The following is an 18,797-nucleotide window of genomic DNA, read 5'->3' on the forward strand; positions in this document are numbered from 1 at the left end:
TAGTAAAATGTATAACAACTTGAATATAATTGATAAAAATTATGATTCACCAACTTAACTTTGTTCACGATAAAACAGTTGTTGCTGAGGTGATGGATGATACAAATAGCATCACAACCACGATGTCTGACGTATTGTAGCAAGTCTGATGATGCTTGGTTGGTATTGGACAAAATTCTTTGTCAGCAGTACACATAATAAATATAGATTACTTAACATTTTATGCAAATTAGTAAGTTTTTGTTCATACATATCATTACTACTACATTTTTGAAATGTGGATATGCACAATAAGGGTTGGGCACGAAAAATAGAAACATCTGCTTAAACAAATGCTCATTCTTTTTCAGATGCATAACTGCTAGGAAGAGGGGTGTGTGGCAACTGAGGGGATTTTTTTCTAGGGCTCCCAAAATATAATTTATTCTATGATAAAAACTATAAAAAAGTGAAGAGAGATAGCAATAAAAAATGCAAAGAATTTGGATGACATAAGATAGGGTTTACCAAAACGTAAATTATTTTCTAAAACTGTTTTAACAGTTTCTATTTGGTGAGATATCATCTTGGAGGCACTGTTCCCTTGAACTTTATAAACTTTTTTTCATTGTGAAAAGTACTGTGATAATTTGAATATAATTACTGAATATGTTAATTTGCTAATTCTCAATGGCATAAAAAAAGATTCTGTAGTATGTACATGTGTGCATGTGTCCCTTGTAGATGGGGTAGTCTCCATATTTTAAGATAACTCTGGGCCTCCTCTAACCTCTTAGCAGATCTGTTCAAATTTTAAATGAACTAATCCTCAGAAGACTGATTAATTTATTTCAATGACCTTTTGAACAGCATGAAAGTATGGCAATACTGATTTTGAAAGAGGACAGTCTAAGAGCTCAACTAACAAATGCTTTTGTGATCTGAGTTATACAATTTCAAGGCTATTATAGAATGGCTGTAATGTTTATGTTATAGTAATTGGAAAAGCATTATGATTTACATCAAACTGTGTCCTTAAGGAATGGTACCTAATTCTTCAGTGTAACTTTCAAGAACTTACAGGTGTCCTACTTTAAAGGTTTGAAGTAATTCTAATAGCTAAATCTAGAACCACATGTTATAAGCTAATTCCACTGGCTGTTTTAAATTTTTTTGATCAATCTGTTTAAATGTACATAAAACATTCTGCCCTGTTCAGATATTTAACCATTATTACATAATTCTAGTTATGTCCAAGACCTGATGTATTTCAAAAGATTTTATCACATTACTTTTGGCTCATAAATTCTTTGTGTAGAATTGACCGTTACCTTAACATTATTTTATAGGTTACAGCAGCAGTGAATAAAGAAGGTGTGAAACTTACCACTGTACTAACAACCCATCATCACTGGTAAGAAATTTTTGAAAGATGTGCAAAAAAAGGCAAAACATTGTAGTGCTTATGAAGTTTTTTATTTGCAGAATTTTATTTTAAATGTAGAGAAAATGATACAAACTTGTTTGGTCAAGTTACTTTTCCACTTTTTTGTTTGTTATGTTGTAACAGTAGCTTTGAGTTAAAACATTTTTTGTGTAAAACCACAATTCAAACAACTTAATGAAATTATTGTTAGTCTTGCCATGATTTTCAAACAGTAAATTGAGAGGACATACAATATTACACATCATAATGTTTCACACCAAAAACCAGCTGCATCTCTTCAGACACTTTATATAATCACAAGGGATGCAAGACTAGTCTTTCATAGCAAATATATGTAAAGTACATCACATTTTACTCTTACTCACCAGCAACATTTCTGTGCTCAAGGCCATAATAGTTGTGAAATTTTTGTTTCAGTTTAGTCATTCATATATCATGTGACATATTTTGTTTAAAACTGACTTGTAATTGGTTCATTATACTTTCATATGTAAAGAGCAACAAATAGTGATATCTGTGTGTACTGAGAGTGATTATGTGTAACCTATTAATTGGTATGTGGGAGGTGTTTTTTTTATGGTATATTTGTATTAGTAATTTATGGACAGTGTGGTTAAGAAAGTTTTTAGTAGTTGAAATATAGATTCTTCTGTGTAGTATCATCACTGCTCAGATACATCTGTTTCATAAATCCAGTTATGGTTGTTGTCTTAGTATCATAGATAATGTTTAAGAAAAAGATAATATAAACATGTTCTAAATTCAAGTAATCAGCTCTGTTATTTAATTTTGCCAGTGCATAACACATGCTGCATGTAAAGACAACTGTAGGTTTGTCACGAAAGGAAAGAAAAATTAAATCTAAGTAACACAGCATATTTGTGAATAACAGTGAACAGAAAATGAGATATTTTATGTATCATAAATTCCTAGTTTGATTAAGAAGATAAGATCTATTTTAAAGGTAGTTTATTAGATCCTGCTGACAGTGATTTGTCTGTGAACTGTATCTACCTTATGTTAAGAGATCTACATTTCTATATATACAACAAGGCTTTCTTATGACCAGTATGTTTAGAATGTTATACAGTTGTATTTAAAATTTAATATAATAGTTGTTTTAGACAACCATATGTATAGTGTCTGTGTGTGATATCTTTTAGGTTTTGTTATTCTTATAGGTTGGTACTGCTGTAAATAAAAAATAAACCTGCTATGTTTTAGCAGTATTCTTGTGGAGATTTAAATTTTATATTTACATGATAAGATTAGGAGCTTTTTACATCAAAGATTTATTTTAAGTTTTTTCTTTTATCCATTGTTGATTAGATAAGAAATGAGTTTAATTCTGAACTGGATTGAAATGTGAATGCCTGTTCTGTACAAAAAAGTCAGACATAACTAGATGATGGCCTTGGGGTTGACCATACAAAATCATAGTGACCAGTTTATTTATTTTTTATCATAATTTACTTGTATGTTAATGTGAGTATAAGATGAGCAGTCATGAAATATTTTGTTCTTGTTGTTAAATCATGATCCACGAAAATACTATTGTGAATTTATGAACTCCAACATGTGTTACAGCTGAGATCCAAACTGTACACATTGGGCAATATATGATCAATTAGTGATGTGTGAGTTTTTTGCTGGATTGACAAGATTAACCATTTTGCTAGGAGCTCGGTATAATATATATGATTTCATCTACACATTTGTACACGTTAAATATTTGCACTATAACTTTTGATACAGCATGTGTATCTTCATAAGATATGAGACTTTTAATAAAGATTACAAGTATCTTGTATAGAAAAATCGGTTATTTTATTAAAGGATTTTTACTAAAGATGTTTGAAAATAGTCTTTTTTTTTTTTTTTTCACTAGTCTGAGTGTAAAGTGATTTTATGTTATGATGAAAAAATATTTGTGTAATCTCTAGGGTCTCCAAAACACATTTCAAACATTTGTTTTCAGTAAGATCTTTTATTTTCTGTACTCTAGCTATGCAGGGTCTGTCACTTGACTAATTTTGCACCCAACATACACAAATTAGGAAATGTAAATTATGCTATTTTCATGCTACAATTACTACATATTATAACATGAAAATACAAATGTTTATTCTAATGGTTTAAATCTCATAACACTATATATTCACATATATATTTATTATTTTGACCTTAGTCACATCTTGCTAGTATTACATAACTTGCATTGACAAGGTGCACGTGCACTCATGTTACTTATCCAGTAATATAAAACTGACCTTTAATCATCCCTGTTTTGGTTGTGTTTTAGTGCACTAGTATTTTGTTATATACAGTCACATTTCAATTATTATACATATATATGTATATAGATTATACTATGTAACAAAATTTTTACTCTTTCTTGTTCCTGGGCAGAAAGAATTATTTCCCAATTGTTTGTGCCTAAAGTAAATGGAAGAGACCTGTTTTTCTTTTTAAACTTTGCTTTTGTGATCTGGGTAATGAAATTTTCAATTTTACCCATTTTCCAGAATATTCCAGGTAGATTCAGTGCTGAATAGCTGATAAAGAATTTTCTGGAACTTACAGACTGTTGTAGAACTTACAAGAATTTTCAAGAACCTTTTATAATTTTCTAGAACTTTTCATAGTTATAAATATATACAAAGGCTCATCACTTCAGTTTAGTTCTAGCTGCCTAAATGAACACATAGACCTATCTGATTTTATCAGAGATGGAATCAAGAAGTTGCAAGCATTTTACAGATGCATTCTGCTATTATGTGGCCAGTTTATCAAGACGAGCAAAAAAGTACTCTGTGACAGCATCTTCTACAATGTGTGAAGCCTACAAAGCATATTTCTGCATGCCTGCCAGGAATCAAGACAAACCCTTGATACCTCATTTTACCTGCAAGCACTGCAAAAAAAACACTAGAAGGTAAGACGGACAATTTTTGCTTGCTTGAATAGTAAGATTTTATATTATACAAATTTCAGACCTTTAAAAATCTAAATATCTTTTAATTTATTTTTTTAAATTTCCAATGGTATAGAAAAAATGTATATAAAAATTTTGCACGAACTTGTTACACATTAGTTGTGGATGAAATAAGTTTATTCTTCATAATAAAAATTTTATTTTGCTCTTTTGCAGAGGGGAAAAGAGAGCCATAAAGTTTACTATTCCAAGAATTTGGCATGAACCCACTGACCACTCAAGTAATTGCTACTTCTGCATGGTGGATCCTTCCAAATGTCAGGCTGGCAAGAATGCATCTGCTATCACATATTTGGACCTTCCATCATCCATCGCTCCAGTGCTACACTGTCCTGAGCTCTCCGTACCCACTCTGTCAGAGAGAAAATAGCCATCCTTAGAAGAGAGCAGCAAATCAGAAGAAGAGGTAGATGTTGAAGATCCAGATTACAATTTCAGATGTGCAGCTGGTGAGAGAAACCCATACTACCCCAATCAAAGAGACCTCAATGATTTGGTCAGAGATCTTGGTCTAACAAAGTTGAATGCAGAGCTTTGGAGATTTAGGCTCAAGAAGTGGTATTTGTTAGATGAAAGTTTGCAAGTTGCAAGTCAGAGGAAGCATCACTGACATTTGTGAAGCTTTTTCACTCATCAAGATGGGCTCTGCTTCTTCTACAATGTATCCAGTTTGTGCAATTGGAATTGCCTGTAACCTGAACGAGTGGCACCTCTTCATTGATAGTTCATCCAGAAGCCTCAAAGCTGTGCTGCTCCATAATGGGAATAAGTATCTGTCTCATCCCCTGACCAATTTGGTGCACCTCAAAGAGGAATACAATAGCATTAAGGCTTTGCTAGAAGCCTTGAAGTATGATGAGTATGGCTGGGAGGTTATCGGAGACTTCAAAATGGGGTGGTATTCCTGATGGGTCTCCAAGGGGGCTTTACCAAGTTTTCCTGTTATCTTTACTTTTGAGACAGCAGGGACACTGCAGTGCTATACTTGATTTATGTTATTTTATTCAGACCTTATGTAAATGAAAATGTGCAAATTTGCCTTTTCTTACAAAGAAAATAGGTTAATTTCTAAATTAATTTCAAAAGCAAAGTTTGAAGCAAATAATAAGCAATTAAAAAATAACATACTATCCAGGAACAAAATTTGTGTTACATAGTGTTGTTACTATTTAGAAATAAATTATTAAACTTATTTTTATTAAAATATAGAACAATAAACCATTAAGTAAAGCACACAATTATCTCTTCTCACTACGACCTTTGTACTTAATTACTGCTGGACATAGGCTGCTAAGCTTTTTAAATTTTTGCACGTGGAGAATATCAAACAATTTTTTTTCAGTTGTATATATACAGTTGAATGACCAAAAAAATCGTAAATAACTACACTGGTATCATAGAATTCCACTATAATGTATTAAGCTTAGAAACTAAGATTTATTTAGATCTACAAAAATATGATTCAAGCAGACTAAAGACACATCCTATCTTGGATCAAAAGAACATGGTAGCCTTTTCAAAGAGTAAAATGACTGAGAAAATCACTCTGGAGACATTTTAAGTTATTGATTGGTTATACACATGTCATATACTATAGTAATAGTACACAAGGGACTGTTTCAAAAAATGGAAAGAGTTGAATGGGGTCACTGTTTGATTCAGTACATAAATCATATCTCAGCAAAATAAAAAGATATAAAGATTTTATTTTATATTTTAGCTTGTCAATATTAGTAATTTGAATTCCTAATTTGTATGAAATTATAGATTTAGTACTAATTTTAAACATACCTTGTGACTCACTAAAATCTATATTTAAATGTGTTCTTTTAATATTTACTTTTAAATTAAGAAATTATCTTGTATGTAATATTAAAGTTTGAATTATAATCTACAATTTGATTTATTCATAAAATAGCAGTTTAATGTCATGAGAATTAAGCTACTTAGACTAAACATTTATTTTCAAGTTATAATCTGTAGTAATTTCTAGTATGAATAAAAAGTATAATATATATTTATTTCTTAATTTCTTTATAATGGGTATGTGGTTAATGAAATTGATAAACCCCAAATAATTAGGATAGAGAGAATAACACAAAATATAGTCTTACTGCAAACAAGTGTTTGAAATGGATTTAGGAGGTTCTACAGATTATACAAATAATATTTGAGATTTTTATGATGAAGCATAGTTTTTTTGAAATCATAACATTAAAGCATTTTATACTACTAACAAAAAACTTGATGTTTTCACAAACAAACTTTTAGTATAAATAAAAACAACAACAAAAAACAACTTATTATTACTAAACATCTGTCAAATGTGAAGATGTACATACTTCATAAAAAATTATAGTATAAATACATATGCGTGAATGTGATATTAACATGTGTATATTACACTGAGCCCATTGTGAAAGGGTCATACTTGCTTAGATAACACAATTCAAACAATTGTCAAATGTTGAGCAAGTTGATTTAATTCAAAGGACACAGGTTTCCTGAAAAGGTAACTTCAAATACACAAGTTCACAAGCAACTTGTTTAGAAATTTGATGGAGAAATATTTTAATTGTTAAGCATTTTTTTAAATTTAATTTCATATTTTTACATTTTAGCCAAGTATGTAACAGTAGATAAAAATACAACATAAATTTAGAAGTTCAATATTTATCTTTGTTTTTCTTTTACTGTACAGTATCTACACTACAGATGTGATAATTACATTAAATTCTGGACATCACATAGGATTACTTAAGAAGCAGAAAATGTACAGTTTGTAGTGAGGAAAATGTCAATTAATACTATATATTGATTTATTTCCTGTTGAAATTGAGGAATTAGAACTTGTATTAAAATTTGGATTATAAAGAATGTTTTGGCATTGGGTTTATCAAAATGTATTGACTCTAAAGAAGTTTAAATTTTGAATATAACTGCAAAACATTGTGATGTGTAATTTTACTTGTATTGATCAAAGACACAAGAAAGACTGAAGCTTCAGTTGCAAAGACTCACAATCTTTGTAATAAAACTGTTATTCAACCTTCCAGTTTCAAACATGTGAAGCTGAACAATCTTTTAATTACTTACAGCATGTTAAAATATCTACAGAGTATGATGGGAGCTAAACAGCTTAATTGTTTGGTGTGTAACCCTCATCATGATGTAATACAATATTATAGCACACTTTGTAGTCCAAAAAAAAAAAAGGTAAATGGCACTTTTAGGGCTCAACTAAAATTTATTTCTTGGTTGAATACCTATTGTTTTGATTTCATTTTGTTATGGTTGATGCTGTTTTCAAAGTTTTGATTGAACAAGATATTTTCAGTTTAATGTTTGACTTAATTTTGCAAAACCATAAATATATAGTGAACAATTTTTAAAATCAGACCATGTCTGCTTTTGCAGATTAGTTTCATGAGTATATATGAGGTTAGGTTTGTAAAAGTTGACTGCAGTGACTCATATTTCCAGAATATACTTATTTTCTAAAAAACTGATTCAGAAATTAATTCACTTTGTTGCATATTACAATACATTTGTTTTATTTCATAGGTTAGTCTTTGTTTCTGTTTGAAAATCTTTGTCATGCCACTGATAAATAAACTGATAAAATAGCACAGTAAAACTGTATTGCAGCATGTCTGTCCTCTCAGAACAGCACTACTGACAGATGACTTCACACATTAACATCCAAAAACTGAAGCTCTCATGATATCACACTATACTTTTGAGGAAAACAGAGTAAATACTAATTTAAGACCTCAGAACAGAAAGAAAAATGCTATTCATATTTAAATACTAGACAGCTGGAATTCTGGGAGATTCAGTAGCAGTGAAAAATTTTATGTATTGTAAATATATATATGCTTATACATAATCACAGTTTAGTCTTAATTTTTTTTTTATGTGTGAAATTATTAAAGTACTAATAAATACATCTTAAGTATCAGGGACAGCATTGATGTTTGAAAAAAAGAATACATACATATGTATATACATTGAAGGATATTTAAGGTCTTTGTTGCTATTTTAATTGTGAAGAGGATTTTTAAAGGGACCATGCTGGAGGGAATGAGAAGCTTGTGCAGGCAGTTCCAGGACTAACAGTCTTTGGTGGAGATAGAAGAATAGGTGCTTTGACTCATTCTGTTAAACATGGAGATGAATTCAAGGTAAATTTTATTTTATTTTATTTTAATTTTTCTGTTATGCCATTCAGTATTAGCAGAGTGTGTTTTTGCATACGTGTTAGTTTTATGTTTCTTCTACTCAGCCTTTGTATTCTTCACACCATAAATGTAATGATAGTGTAGGTTGAAGTTATCTGTAAAAGTGAATAGAATAATAAAGTAGAAAATTTTGTAGTTTTCCTCTGAGAACCCTGTCTTACTTTTGCATATAGGCTGAAATGAACATAAGCTAATTGAAGATTTTTTTCCATCATTCGTTTATTAAAGTAATTTTTTTTTGTAGAATTGTATCTGTTGACAATATAACGAATTAAAAAAAAATGTTGATGTGGAATTAAGTCTTTTATGTTGTTCTTTGGCATCATGAGGATTAATTTACACATTCACCACAACAATGGTAGTGTAAAAACTTAGTTTATATTCTGCAGATGAATCCTCTAAGTTGTTGTCAGTTGCTGAACTATTTTAGTATTGTAGCTGACAGACATACTGGATGTTTTCTACCCTGTTTATTAAATAAAGTTAGCCCACAAAATTCAAGTAAATTTCTCACAAATTTTGTACATGAGTGCCTGTAGTTTTAAGTATAGATCATTGTTAACAAAGGTGCTTAATTTCTTATGACCAACTTGCATATTGTTCTGGGTCATTTATAAGAGTTATTTTGTTATGAAAAAGATTTATGTAAAGCTGAAAATTTAAGTGTAAATGTAGACAGCAGTCCTTTCCACTGAAAGGTCAGATGATGTTTACAAATTTTAACCTCCCATATTTTTCAATGGGAATGACCAACAATGAGATAGGTAGCACACACATCTTGGAAAATAGCAGCACAATTACTCTAGGTATATTATACTTTGTTTCTTATTCTGAAATATGTTGCTAGTTCTTTGCAAAAATCTTCTCTGGAATCTTCAATTAAGACTTTGTCCTTTGAATACTCAAATCTCTTATTACTCTGTGGAATCTATCCAATTATTCAAACAGAAATAAATGCACTGGAGAATAACACAACATCAAGTTTTAAAACAGCTTTATAATTTATATATTCAGGGATGTTTTTATGTTTGGGATGTATTGCATTAACTTAGAGTAGATCTATTAAATCTTAAAATTATAATTAAATATACTGTATAGAAACATAAATTTTTAATCAAAACACTTCCTCCTGCCATTTTGATTAGATGGGATCACTTCAAATTCGCTGTCTCTCCACACCATGTCATACCAGTGGACATATATGCTATTTCGTTACTGGAGGAACAGATGAAAACCCACTTGTTTTCACTGGTAAGTGTTGTTTATATTTGTTCTATTAAAATTGCTTTCAAAACAATGATTAAATCAATACTGATTATGACTCCTGAAGTAAATACAAAGTACTATACTTCTAATATGAACTTTGGTATTTTTTTGGTATGTTCTATGTCTCCAGTTTAGAAAATCCATCAGATTTGTTACCCAAATCATTATGCATGCTCAAGAAATAGATAATTTTCAACTCAAAAGTTAGGTTTAATTCCAGTAATGATTAAAATAATTCATTAGGGTATTGAATCTAGTTTGGAATATATATTTTATTTATACAAGCTGGAAAAAACAGAGCTCTCTCTTTCTCTTCTTCTACAGTCCCACATAAGCACTTGTTCAAGCATTTAACTTTTATTGTTTTTCTTGTAATAAGAAATATGATTGTTCAAAACCCTGTATCATGTTTCTTTATTTTGTGTAAAAACTCGAAGGCAGAGAAAATCAAGGCACTGTTTCATAATACAGTATCTGACAAAACTTCCTATTTTAACACTTCTTATAGCTTATTCTGAGGGAAACCTGGGCTGTCTGAGAATACCACAGAGTAAGTAGGAAAGAGAAACTTTTGTGCTGTGACTATAGATATTGTTATTGCAGAGGTCAGTTTTATTTAGACAAATGTCTTGTTTGTGCTCTGCATGCTGTTGTAACATTGAGTTAGAAATTTGCAAGGGAATGGTTGTTTTTGGATGAAGAACTGAGTACCAGGAGAAAGAAATAGCAACTGAGGTATGTGGTTGTCATGAAGAACCATTAGGTCTAGAAGATGCCTTCTTTTAAACATTGGATATTGGACAAAGCTATAAAGTCTCTGATGAACATCTCTCTGCAACCACAGCTTGCAAAGAAGAATTGTCACAATCTGGAACACCAAGAATATCCGTGGAAATTCTCCTTTTCTCCTGAGACAGGTGACTTCACTTTATGAGTAATTTGTTTGGCTGAAGATCATTGTAGTGGTGTGAAGTATAATGATTTAAAAAACTGATCAGAGCAATCTCAATAGGACCTCTCAGTGAATGACAGCAGAGAGCCTCCCTGACTCATGTCAGTTCTACCACGTTTTGTTTGCAGTCAACATAGAATGTAAATCAGGCTGTAATGAATCTGAACGAAGTAATTCTTATTTCATTGGATTTGTCTCGTTTTATTTTTCTGTAGCACTAACTATAAGTAGTGGACTTCCATGTGAGTGGCAGTATAATAAGTTTGTTAGTTCATCTGCTGGTATTAACAGTTTTCTAATATGGTAAATATAATTTGATAAATGTATATAATTAAAGATTGATTAAGAGTGTGATTGGTATAGAAGGTATTAACACTGTGAATATTAATCTTGGTTAAGTTTTCATTCAGTTGAATTCTTCTAGTGATTATTTCATAATGCTTAAAAAAATACCTGGTACTGTAGTTAACAACACATGATCTGGCCATGAAATGTATGAGATGGTGTTTATTAGACATGATGTAGCAACTCGTAGAATGATTTTGCATTTTTCAAGAACAAACTTTTATCTCATAGGTCCATCTCTTGACCTATTTGAGATCTAATTACAGTTTTGGATTTGGAATCAAACCCTTTCAATTCATGTATTTGACCATACCTGAGGACATCTTGCATCTGCCAGTTTAATTTATTGTAATCCTGTCTAAAAGAATTTCAGTTTGAGGATAAGCTGGTAGAGTTTTGATGAGTATTAAAGTCAAATCCCACATTTAGTATTGCTGGCACCCAAAGATATAGCTGATAAAAAGTTAAAAAGGTCTTATAGATAAATTGATTGTAGTTGTGCTTAAACTAATTTCAAGTGCTGCAGCTGTTGAAGATTTCTTGTGTAAATATAAGTATAGGGAAATTATGCATCTTACTAATGGAAGACTGTCGAAAGATGAGGGTAAGGGGCAGTTGGTTCAAGGCCTAGGGTCTGTTGATGGAATTTAGGAAATAAATATACATTGTGCTTTTTTTATGACTACAAGTTTTTTTTTTATAACAGAAGTATTTAGTCTAAACAGTTGAAATCTCATAACATTGTGTGTACATTTATACATATATATATTATTATTATCATCATTATACTGGTCTTCCAGTTGTTCCTTGCAAACATTACAAAAGTTGCATGAACACAATAACATAAAACTGACCCTTAATCTTTACAAAGTGACCTGTCTTGGCTATTCTTTAGTTGACTAATACTTGATAAAATAGTCACACTTCAATTATTATACATAAGTACAATTCTATATAAATTATTACTATTCACAAACAAGTTCTTAAATTAATTTTTCTTAAACCATAGAACTGTAAATAAATAAGTATAGTAAAGTATCACAAACATCTAATCTTAACCAATACTGCATTTAAAGTATCAGAACACACAAAAATCAATATTTAGGTGCATTCTTTTAATATTTACTTTGAAATTAAGAAACTAACTAATATATAATACTAATATTTGAATTATTTACAATTTGATACCAAATGTAATTACATAAATTCATAAAATAGTAATTCAATAAAATTTTTGAACACAAGCCAATAAATCCAAAGATGTGGATTTTAACCCATGACTTGTCACAACAGTTAAAATATATACAAATTTTCACACAATTTTGCAGATTATCAGTAAACATTACAAAAAATTTGTATGCAAAGTATCAAATTTTTAAATTAAGTTTTAACATTTCAAATTAACTTTTTGTTTGGGCATTTATTATTTCAAAATTTTTACAATCATATCCACCATAAAAAAAAAAAAAAAAGAGCATGTAAGATATAAATTGTACTTTTCTCTTTCTAGAATAGTTACATGTAACACAAAACCACATGTATTTAGTCTAAGTAGCTTAAATCTTGTAACATTTTACATATATAAAAAATTATTTTTCATAATGATGAGAAATCCACTTACAATAAGAATGTATTCTAAAGATGACTGGTAAGGGTATTAAAAACTCAATTCATCACTCAGTTAGCACAATCTGGCTAAAGTGTGCAGCTTAGCTAATACCTCTTTACAGCAATTCTATGATAGATGGTGTTCATCAGATTTGCCAGTGACTCTAAAGAATTTGCAAGGAGCCCAGTAGCAGCCTCAGTCAAATATCTTATGTCTGATATATAATCCAGCAAAGCATCTTCATCCATGGACTAAGTAGAAATGAAAGCCAAGTCAGCCCCAGGTTTCTAAGTGCTGATGTATATTCAGGCACATATATGAAATATCCAAATAGCTAGCTCTTAGCGTATTCACCCTCTATTTAGTTGATAGCACATCATGAGTCACTGGTAATGCAAGAAGAATGATCTGCAGCTGGATGGTTGAGTGAAATAATGTAGCCAGAAGGGTTACAAACTTGATGTTAAAGAGAAAAAAAAAGAGTAAAGATTGAAAAATAAGATCAAATTAACTCTTACTGGTTATAAACCTTGATCAAAGTTTGAGTTGAGTTAACAATGGCCCAGTTGCAATAAAACTTTGTCATAAAATTGCCAAAGTCAAGAGAAATTTCTGCAGATTTATGTTTAAGACCACTCTGGCTTCATTAGATCTCACCCTTCAACATAATTCAGTTGTGCTCTCTGAGGTTGTCACTGCTATGATAATGGTCCACAGCTACCTTTAAAACCAAACACATTTTTCTTACTACACTCTAGTTGTTATACAAAACAGAACCCAGAACTAACAAAAAGAAAGAAATGGGTATTCTACCAGACAGGTGCTAAACTCAGGCTCTCTTACCATGTAAATTCATTAATACTAACAACTTGATTTTCTTGACTCCTTTCAGATAAATCTCAGCCTAGTTAAACAATATAAAGCAATACTATACACATGGGTGTTTACTTCTCACCTCCAATGTACACTTTGCATTCTCATGCAGTATAACTGAAGCTTGTACAAAAATGTTAAAATATTTCAGTTTGTATGACTGAAAACCTTTTAACAATTCCCAAATAAAAGATTGAGCACAAGCAGTTTAGCTTTGGTATACTACCTACTGTTTGTGAGTTTCACTTCAAAAAGTCAGTTTAGTACAATTGGGGTGGTTGTGAGTACAAACTAGAACAATACCATATTAACTGCAGAGGTTCACACCCCTTTTACTCTAGTTCTTGCCCTAAGTGGATGGAGGAGAAAGAGGTGTAATGAAGACTGTGAACAATATCTCCTACCCAGAAACTTTGAAGTTATTGTCCCCCACTCCATCTTGGACATTTGCTGATGCACTCTGTTCCACTTCTATAATGGGAGTGCAAACAGATCTTAATTCTTATACTTATTTTCATGAACCTACTCAGTCTTTTACTGCTGTTGATCTCTATCTGCTCCCCTTCACTTTTCTTTTACTTTTCTTGGAGGGTTGACAGTAGTCTGTGGAGCAGTGATAATTCTTCTATCATTTTGAGAGAGACTGGCCATGCTTCAATGGAAGTTAGGCCAGGCCAACTGGCCCTCTCTCTCTGCTCTCTTGGAATTTGATCCTGCCGTCACCTGTAAGTCATCAATAGAAAACTAATTGGCAGCAGTGACTGACTGTATTGTCCAGGCAGCTGCTCAGTGTATTCCTAAAACCTAGACAAGTTTTCCCTGGTATTCATATCCATAGTGGAATCCTGCCTGCCACATGACATGGAAGGCTCAAAAACAGGCCTGGGAAGCCTTTTGTAGGTATTCCACACTTTTAAACTGCAACTGTCTTTATTGGTTGCTTCAAAACTTTGAGCTTTACTACAGCATCCACCTGGGGTTGTGTTTTCCTTTCTCAGTGGGCCTTGCTTTATTAGAATAGATGCTCTGCCATTGTTCCTTTTGGCCTTCATATCCAGACAAAGTTGGCTGAATTGTGTCTGTCCTTGGATGATGTTGCTGTCTCTATAGGCTAGCTCATCCCATTGTGGCTTATTACCATCCCTAAGTGTGACCTTTCTTTGAGACATCAGAAGAAGGTGGGTGCTTTTGATTGCAAGTACCATCTTCTATTTGCCAAACACCTTTAAAACTGTCCTTCTATTTCCATTTATACCTATGGTTTGAAATCAGATGACTCTGTGGGCTCTGCTATGGTTTGTTGTGATTCATTGGAAGCATACAGGATCCCCTTTACAGTTTCACTGCTGAATTGTATGCCATTTCTCTTGCCCTGGATGACATAGAAGCTGTGCAATGCACAAACTCTGTACCATTTATTCTGACTCGCTTAGCTCTCTACTGGCCCTGGAATCGCTTCACGTTAGTTCCTGACCTGTTCTTGTTGATATTATAAACTGACTGGCTCATTTCTTTTTGTCACTCACTTTTATCCTGATTTTCTGGATATCAGGCCACATTGGTATTCTTGGTAATGAGCTTGCTGATACTGCAGTTAAGTCTGTCTGCTCTGGTGCTATCACTGCTGTGTTTATTCAGTACATGGGCTGCAGCTCTGTATTCAAGGCTTGGTTCCATACCAGTTGGCAGTTGACTTAGAGTGAGCAATGTGATAACAAGCTTTTTCAGATAAAACCTTCTGTTGGACTTTGGCCGTCTTGTTATCATAAGGGACAGAAGGAGGAAGTTGTTCTAACTAGGATATGCATTGGTCACATTTTTTTAACAAATCATTTTCTTTTATCTGGGACTGATGCACCAATGTGTGATGTGTGTGACACTCAAGTTACAACAGCCCACATTTTACTGTTGTGCCATCATTATTACCATGTGTAATGGCACCATTTGAGACATATTTTTACTGTGGGTTTACCCTTAACAGTGGAAAGTGTCATTAGTGATGGTGACACTGTCCACCTTACAAACATTTTTAATTTTTAAAGACCATTGGCCTTTTTAGTTCAGTTTAATTTTTTATCCAACATTGGGCCACTGTTTTTTGCTATAACTTAATTTTCCTTTACATTTATAATACTTTTACAGTTATTTTATTTTTATTTTTTACCAGTTGCTTGGTGTAGATAGCATAGTTGCTTTGTACCATAAAATACCAAACATCAACATACTCTAGGGAGAGAATGGTGATAATCCATTTTTAGTCTTTTCAGTTGGAAAAATACATTACTGTTTTTTTTTTTTCTTTTTTTCTTTAGGAGACACAATGTTTGTTGGAGGTTGTGGAAGATTTTTTGAAGGAAGTCCTGAACAAATGTATCAAGCTTTAGTCAAGACTCTAGGAGCACTACCAGATAACACAGTAAGCTAGTAGTATCACTGTAACACTACCACATAACACAGTAAGTTGGTGGTCTTACTGTAACATTACCAGATAACAGTGTGATAGTGGTGTTCTAGTAACACTAACAGATAACACAGTAGATTAATAGTATTACTGTAACATTACCAGATAAGGCAGTAAATGAATAGTATTACCATAACACTACCAGATAAGATGGTAAGTTAGTAGTATTACTCTAACATTATCAGATAACAGAGTAAATTAGTAGTATTACTTTATTGTGACCAGATAAGACGGTTAGTTATTACTAGTGCTGTAAAACTATGTGAGTACAGTAGAAATATGTGTCAAATGATTTTGTTTTATCTATATTTATCTGAATAATTGTATAACCTGAACTAAAGTCTTTATGATCTTTCACTTTGAACATGTTTGAACTAAAAAATGAACATAATGAACATGAAAAACAAATGCTTTCTCTTAAGCGTTATGTTTCTGCTATTATCATTAAAAAAATATCAAGGCAGTAAACGTCCAAGAAAACAATGATTTATTTCAATTAAGTTTTGAATTCTAGATGCCTATAAAGTATGCACTGCTTATATTAAAATATTTAAGATAAAGTATGTGACTGAGGATAGTAGGTCTGAAAATATAAAAGTAATTTTTGTGTAATACTAAAAAAACATATCATGAAAAATAAACCATGAAATCATAAATTGTTTGTTTTAGTGACTCTAAAACTCTGTAGCAAAAACTACATCATTATTGCAAGATTACAGAAATGTTATGCACGGGAATAACACTGTGAATGATTTAGATAATGGTTCTTTTAGACTGTTTAATAGAGCTTCAAATTGAAATGTTTTCATCTGAAATAGATTTGTATCAATTTCATCTATAATTTTGTAGCACATTTTACTAATAATATCAAAATTATAAATCAACAAGTACTTGATTAATTATTCTAATCTTTTGTCTTTATAGTGTTGGTAGTTAGCAAATTTTTATATTTTTATAGAAGTAAATGTGAATGTAAGTATACATTATCATTGTAATGGGCTATTATTTACTGCTACAAATAGCATTTATATAAATACCAGGATTGTGCAGTCAGTAGCAATGATGCATAGATTACCAACTTAAGGAAAGTTTGTGTGGAATAAGGAATTGAGACTGAGACCTTAATAACAAAATTATTTGATAAGATTATAGTCTTTTATAAATCTTTCACTCTAAAACGCGTGATTAGCTACTTAGAAATAACTATTTACAAACTATAAGCTCATTGTCTAATGGCAAATCCAGAGATGCCAACCATTATGATTTTGGTGTATACATTACAACTATACACTTGTACAGACAAATATTATGACTTGTTGCAACTCCTAAATAATTATTATATTATATAGGCCTATACAATAAAGTGATAAATTGTTCCCCCAGGGCTTGAAATGGGTGAAAAAAAAAATTCTAGTGAGATATGAATAAATTTTGATAATAAATAAGACATAGTCCAAATGGCTACTTGCGATAATCATGTTTGTGCTTAAAATAATAAATATATGTATCTCCGACGTCTACCATTAGTTTGAGTGTGGTGCTTCTCCATACTGGGTACGTGGGGGGAATCCATAGTTATGTCATCAGTGCTTGTCAACCAATCAGCGCTTGCGTAGATGGATATTTTTCTTTTCCTAAGAGGCATGTGATCGTTCACAAGATGGAAAAAAGAGGCCTAGTTCACCAAATTGTCTTGTTTCTGGCAAATCTAAAAGGACTAAAACTGTGAATCAAAAATTAAGGAAATAGTATAGTGCAAAATATCTAGTCATTGCATCAAAAGTTAGTGACAGTCATGCATTTTGTACACTTTGTCACATCAATTTTTCAATGGCGCATGGTGGAATGAACGATTGTTCCAGACACACAAAATCAGCATCTCGCCAACAAAAGGCTGACGCAAAGACAAAAACGATGCAGATAATGACATTTGAGTAAGAATTCAGAATATGAAACCATAAATGCAAAAGTGATGTTCACGCAATTCGTCATTGTTCATAATTTACCCCTAGCTGTAGCCAATTATGCAGAACATCTATTCAGAAAAATGTTCCCAGACTCTGATATAGCAAAAAGATATGGCTGTGCTAGAATCAAAACTACAGCCATTGTACAAATATTGGGTTGTGAAGATGACAAAATGATTTCAAGCATACTTACTAACAGTGTTTACAGTTTAGCCATAGATGGATCCACAGACATGTGGATGACTCAAAACTGTATCCAGTGGTTGTATGATATCTTGACCCTTTGCTTGGAAAAAATGTTTGTTCTCTTTTGACAATGGTGGAATGGAAAGAAGCTTCAATTGTAGAGAATATTTTCAAGGTTTTGCACCACAAACTGACAAAGAGGAAAATTCCATGGGAAAACTGTTTTAGTTTTTTTTCAGACAATACCTCAGTTATGTCTGGTATTGGTAAAGGTGTGATGGGACACATCTCAAGACGACAGCCTAGCATTTACTTCATGGGCTGTGCCTGTCACCTCATGAATATTGCTGCCCAGAAAACTGCCCTGCCCAGTTTCTGATATATTGATAGATATCTATTATTTTCTGGACAAAAGTGCTAGCAGAAAACATTTCAAAGAGTTTCAAGGATTGTATGACAAAGAAACAAGAAAAATT

The 18,797-nt window shown here is 31.7% G+C and overlaps 2 protein-coding genes across 2 annotated transcripts in view; both read left to right on the forward strand.

Annotated features, from left to right (window-relative positions):
* Nucleotides 1–18,797, forward strand: part of tzn (hydroxyacylglutathione hydrolase tenzing norgay) — a 34,820-nt gene that overhangs the window by 8,580 nt on the left and 7,443 nt on the right. Inside the window, exons 3-6 of the mRNA XM_076456038.1 lie at nt 1,329–1,393; nt 8,488–8,605; nt 9,808–9,913; nt 16,020–16,123. Of these exons, the coding sequence (XP_076312153.1) occupies nt 1,329–1,393; nt 8,488–8,605; nt 9,808–9,913; nt 16,020–16,123 (393 nt within the window). The remainder of the gene's footprint in view (nt 1–1,328; nt 1,394–8,487; nt 8,606–9,807; nt 9,914–16,019; nt 16,124–18,797) is intronic.
* On the forward strand, nt 4,014–4,941 carry LOC143225883 (uncharacterized). The gene is made up of 2 exons (XM_076456039.1): nt 4,014–4,361; nt 4,578–4,941. Exons 1-2 carry the CDS (start codon nt 4,156–4,158, stop codon nt 4,789–4,791), a joined length of 420 nt encoding a protein of 139 aa, XP_076312154.1. The 5' UTR covers nt 4,014–4,155; the 3' UTR covers nt 4,792–4,941.

The sequence above is a fragment of the Tachypleus tridentatus genome, chromosome 9 (assembly GCF_004210375.1).
Source record: "Tachypleus tridentatus isolate NWPU-2018 chromosome 9, ASM421037v1, whole genome shotgun sequence".
NCBI lineage: Eukaryota > Metazoa > Arthropoda > Merostomata > Xiphosura > Limulidae > Tachypleus > Tachypleus tridentatus.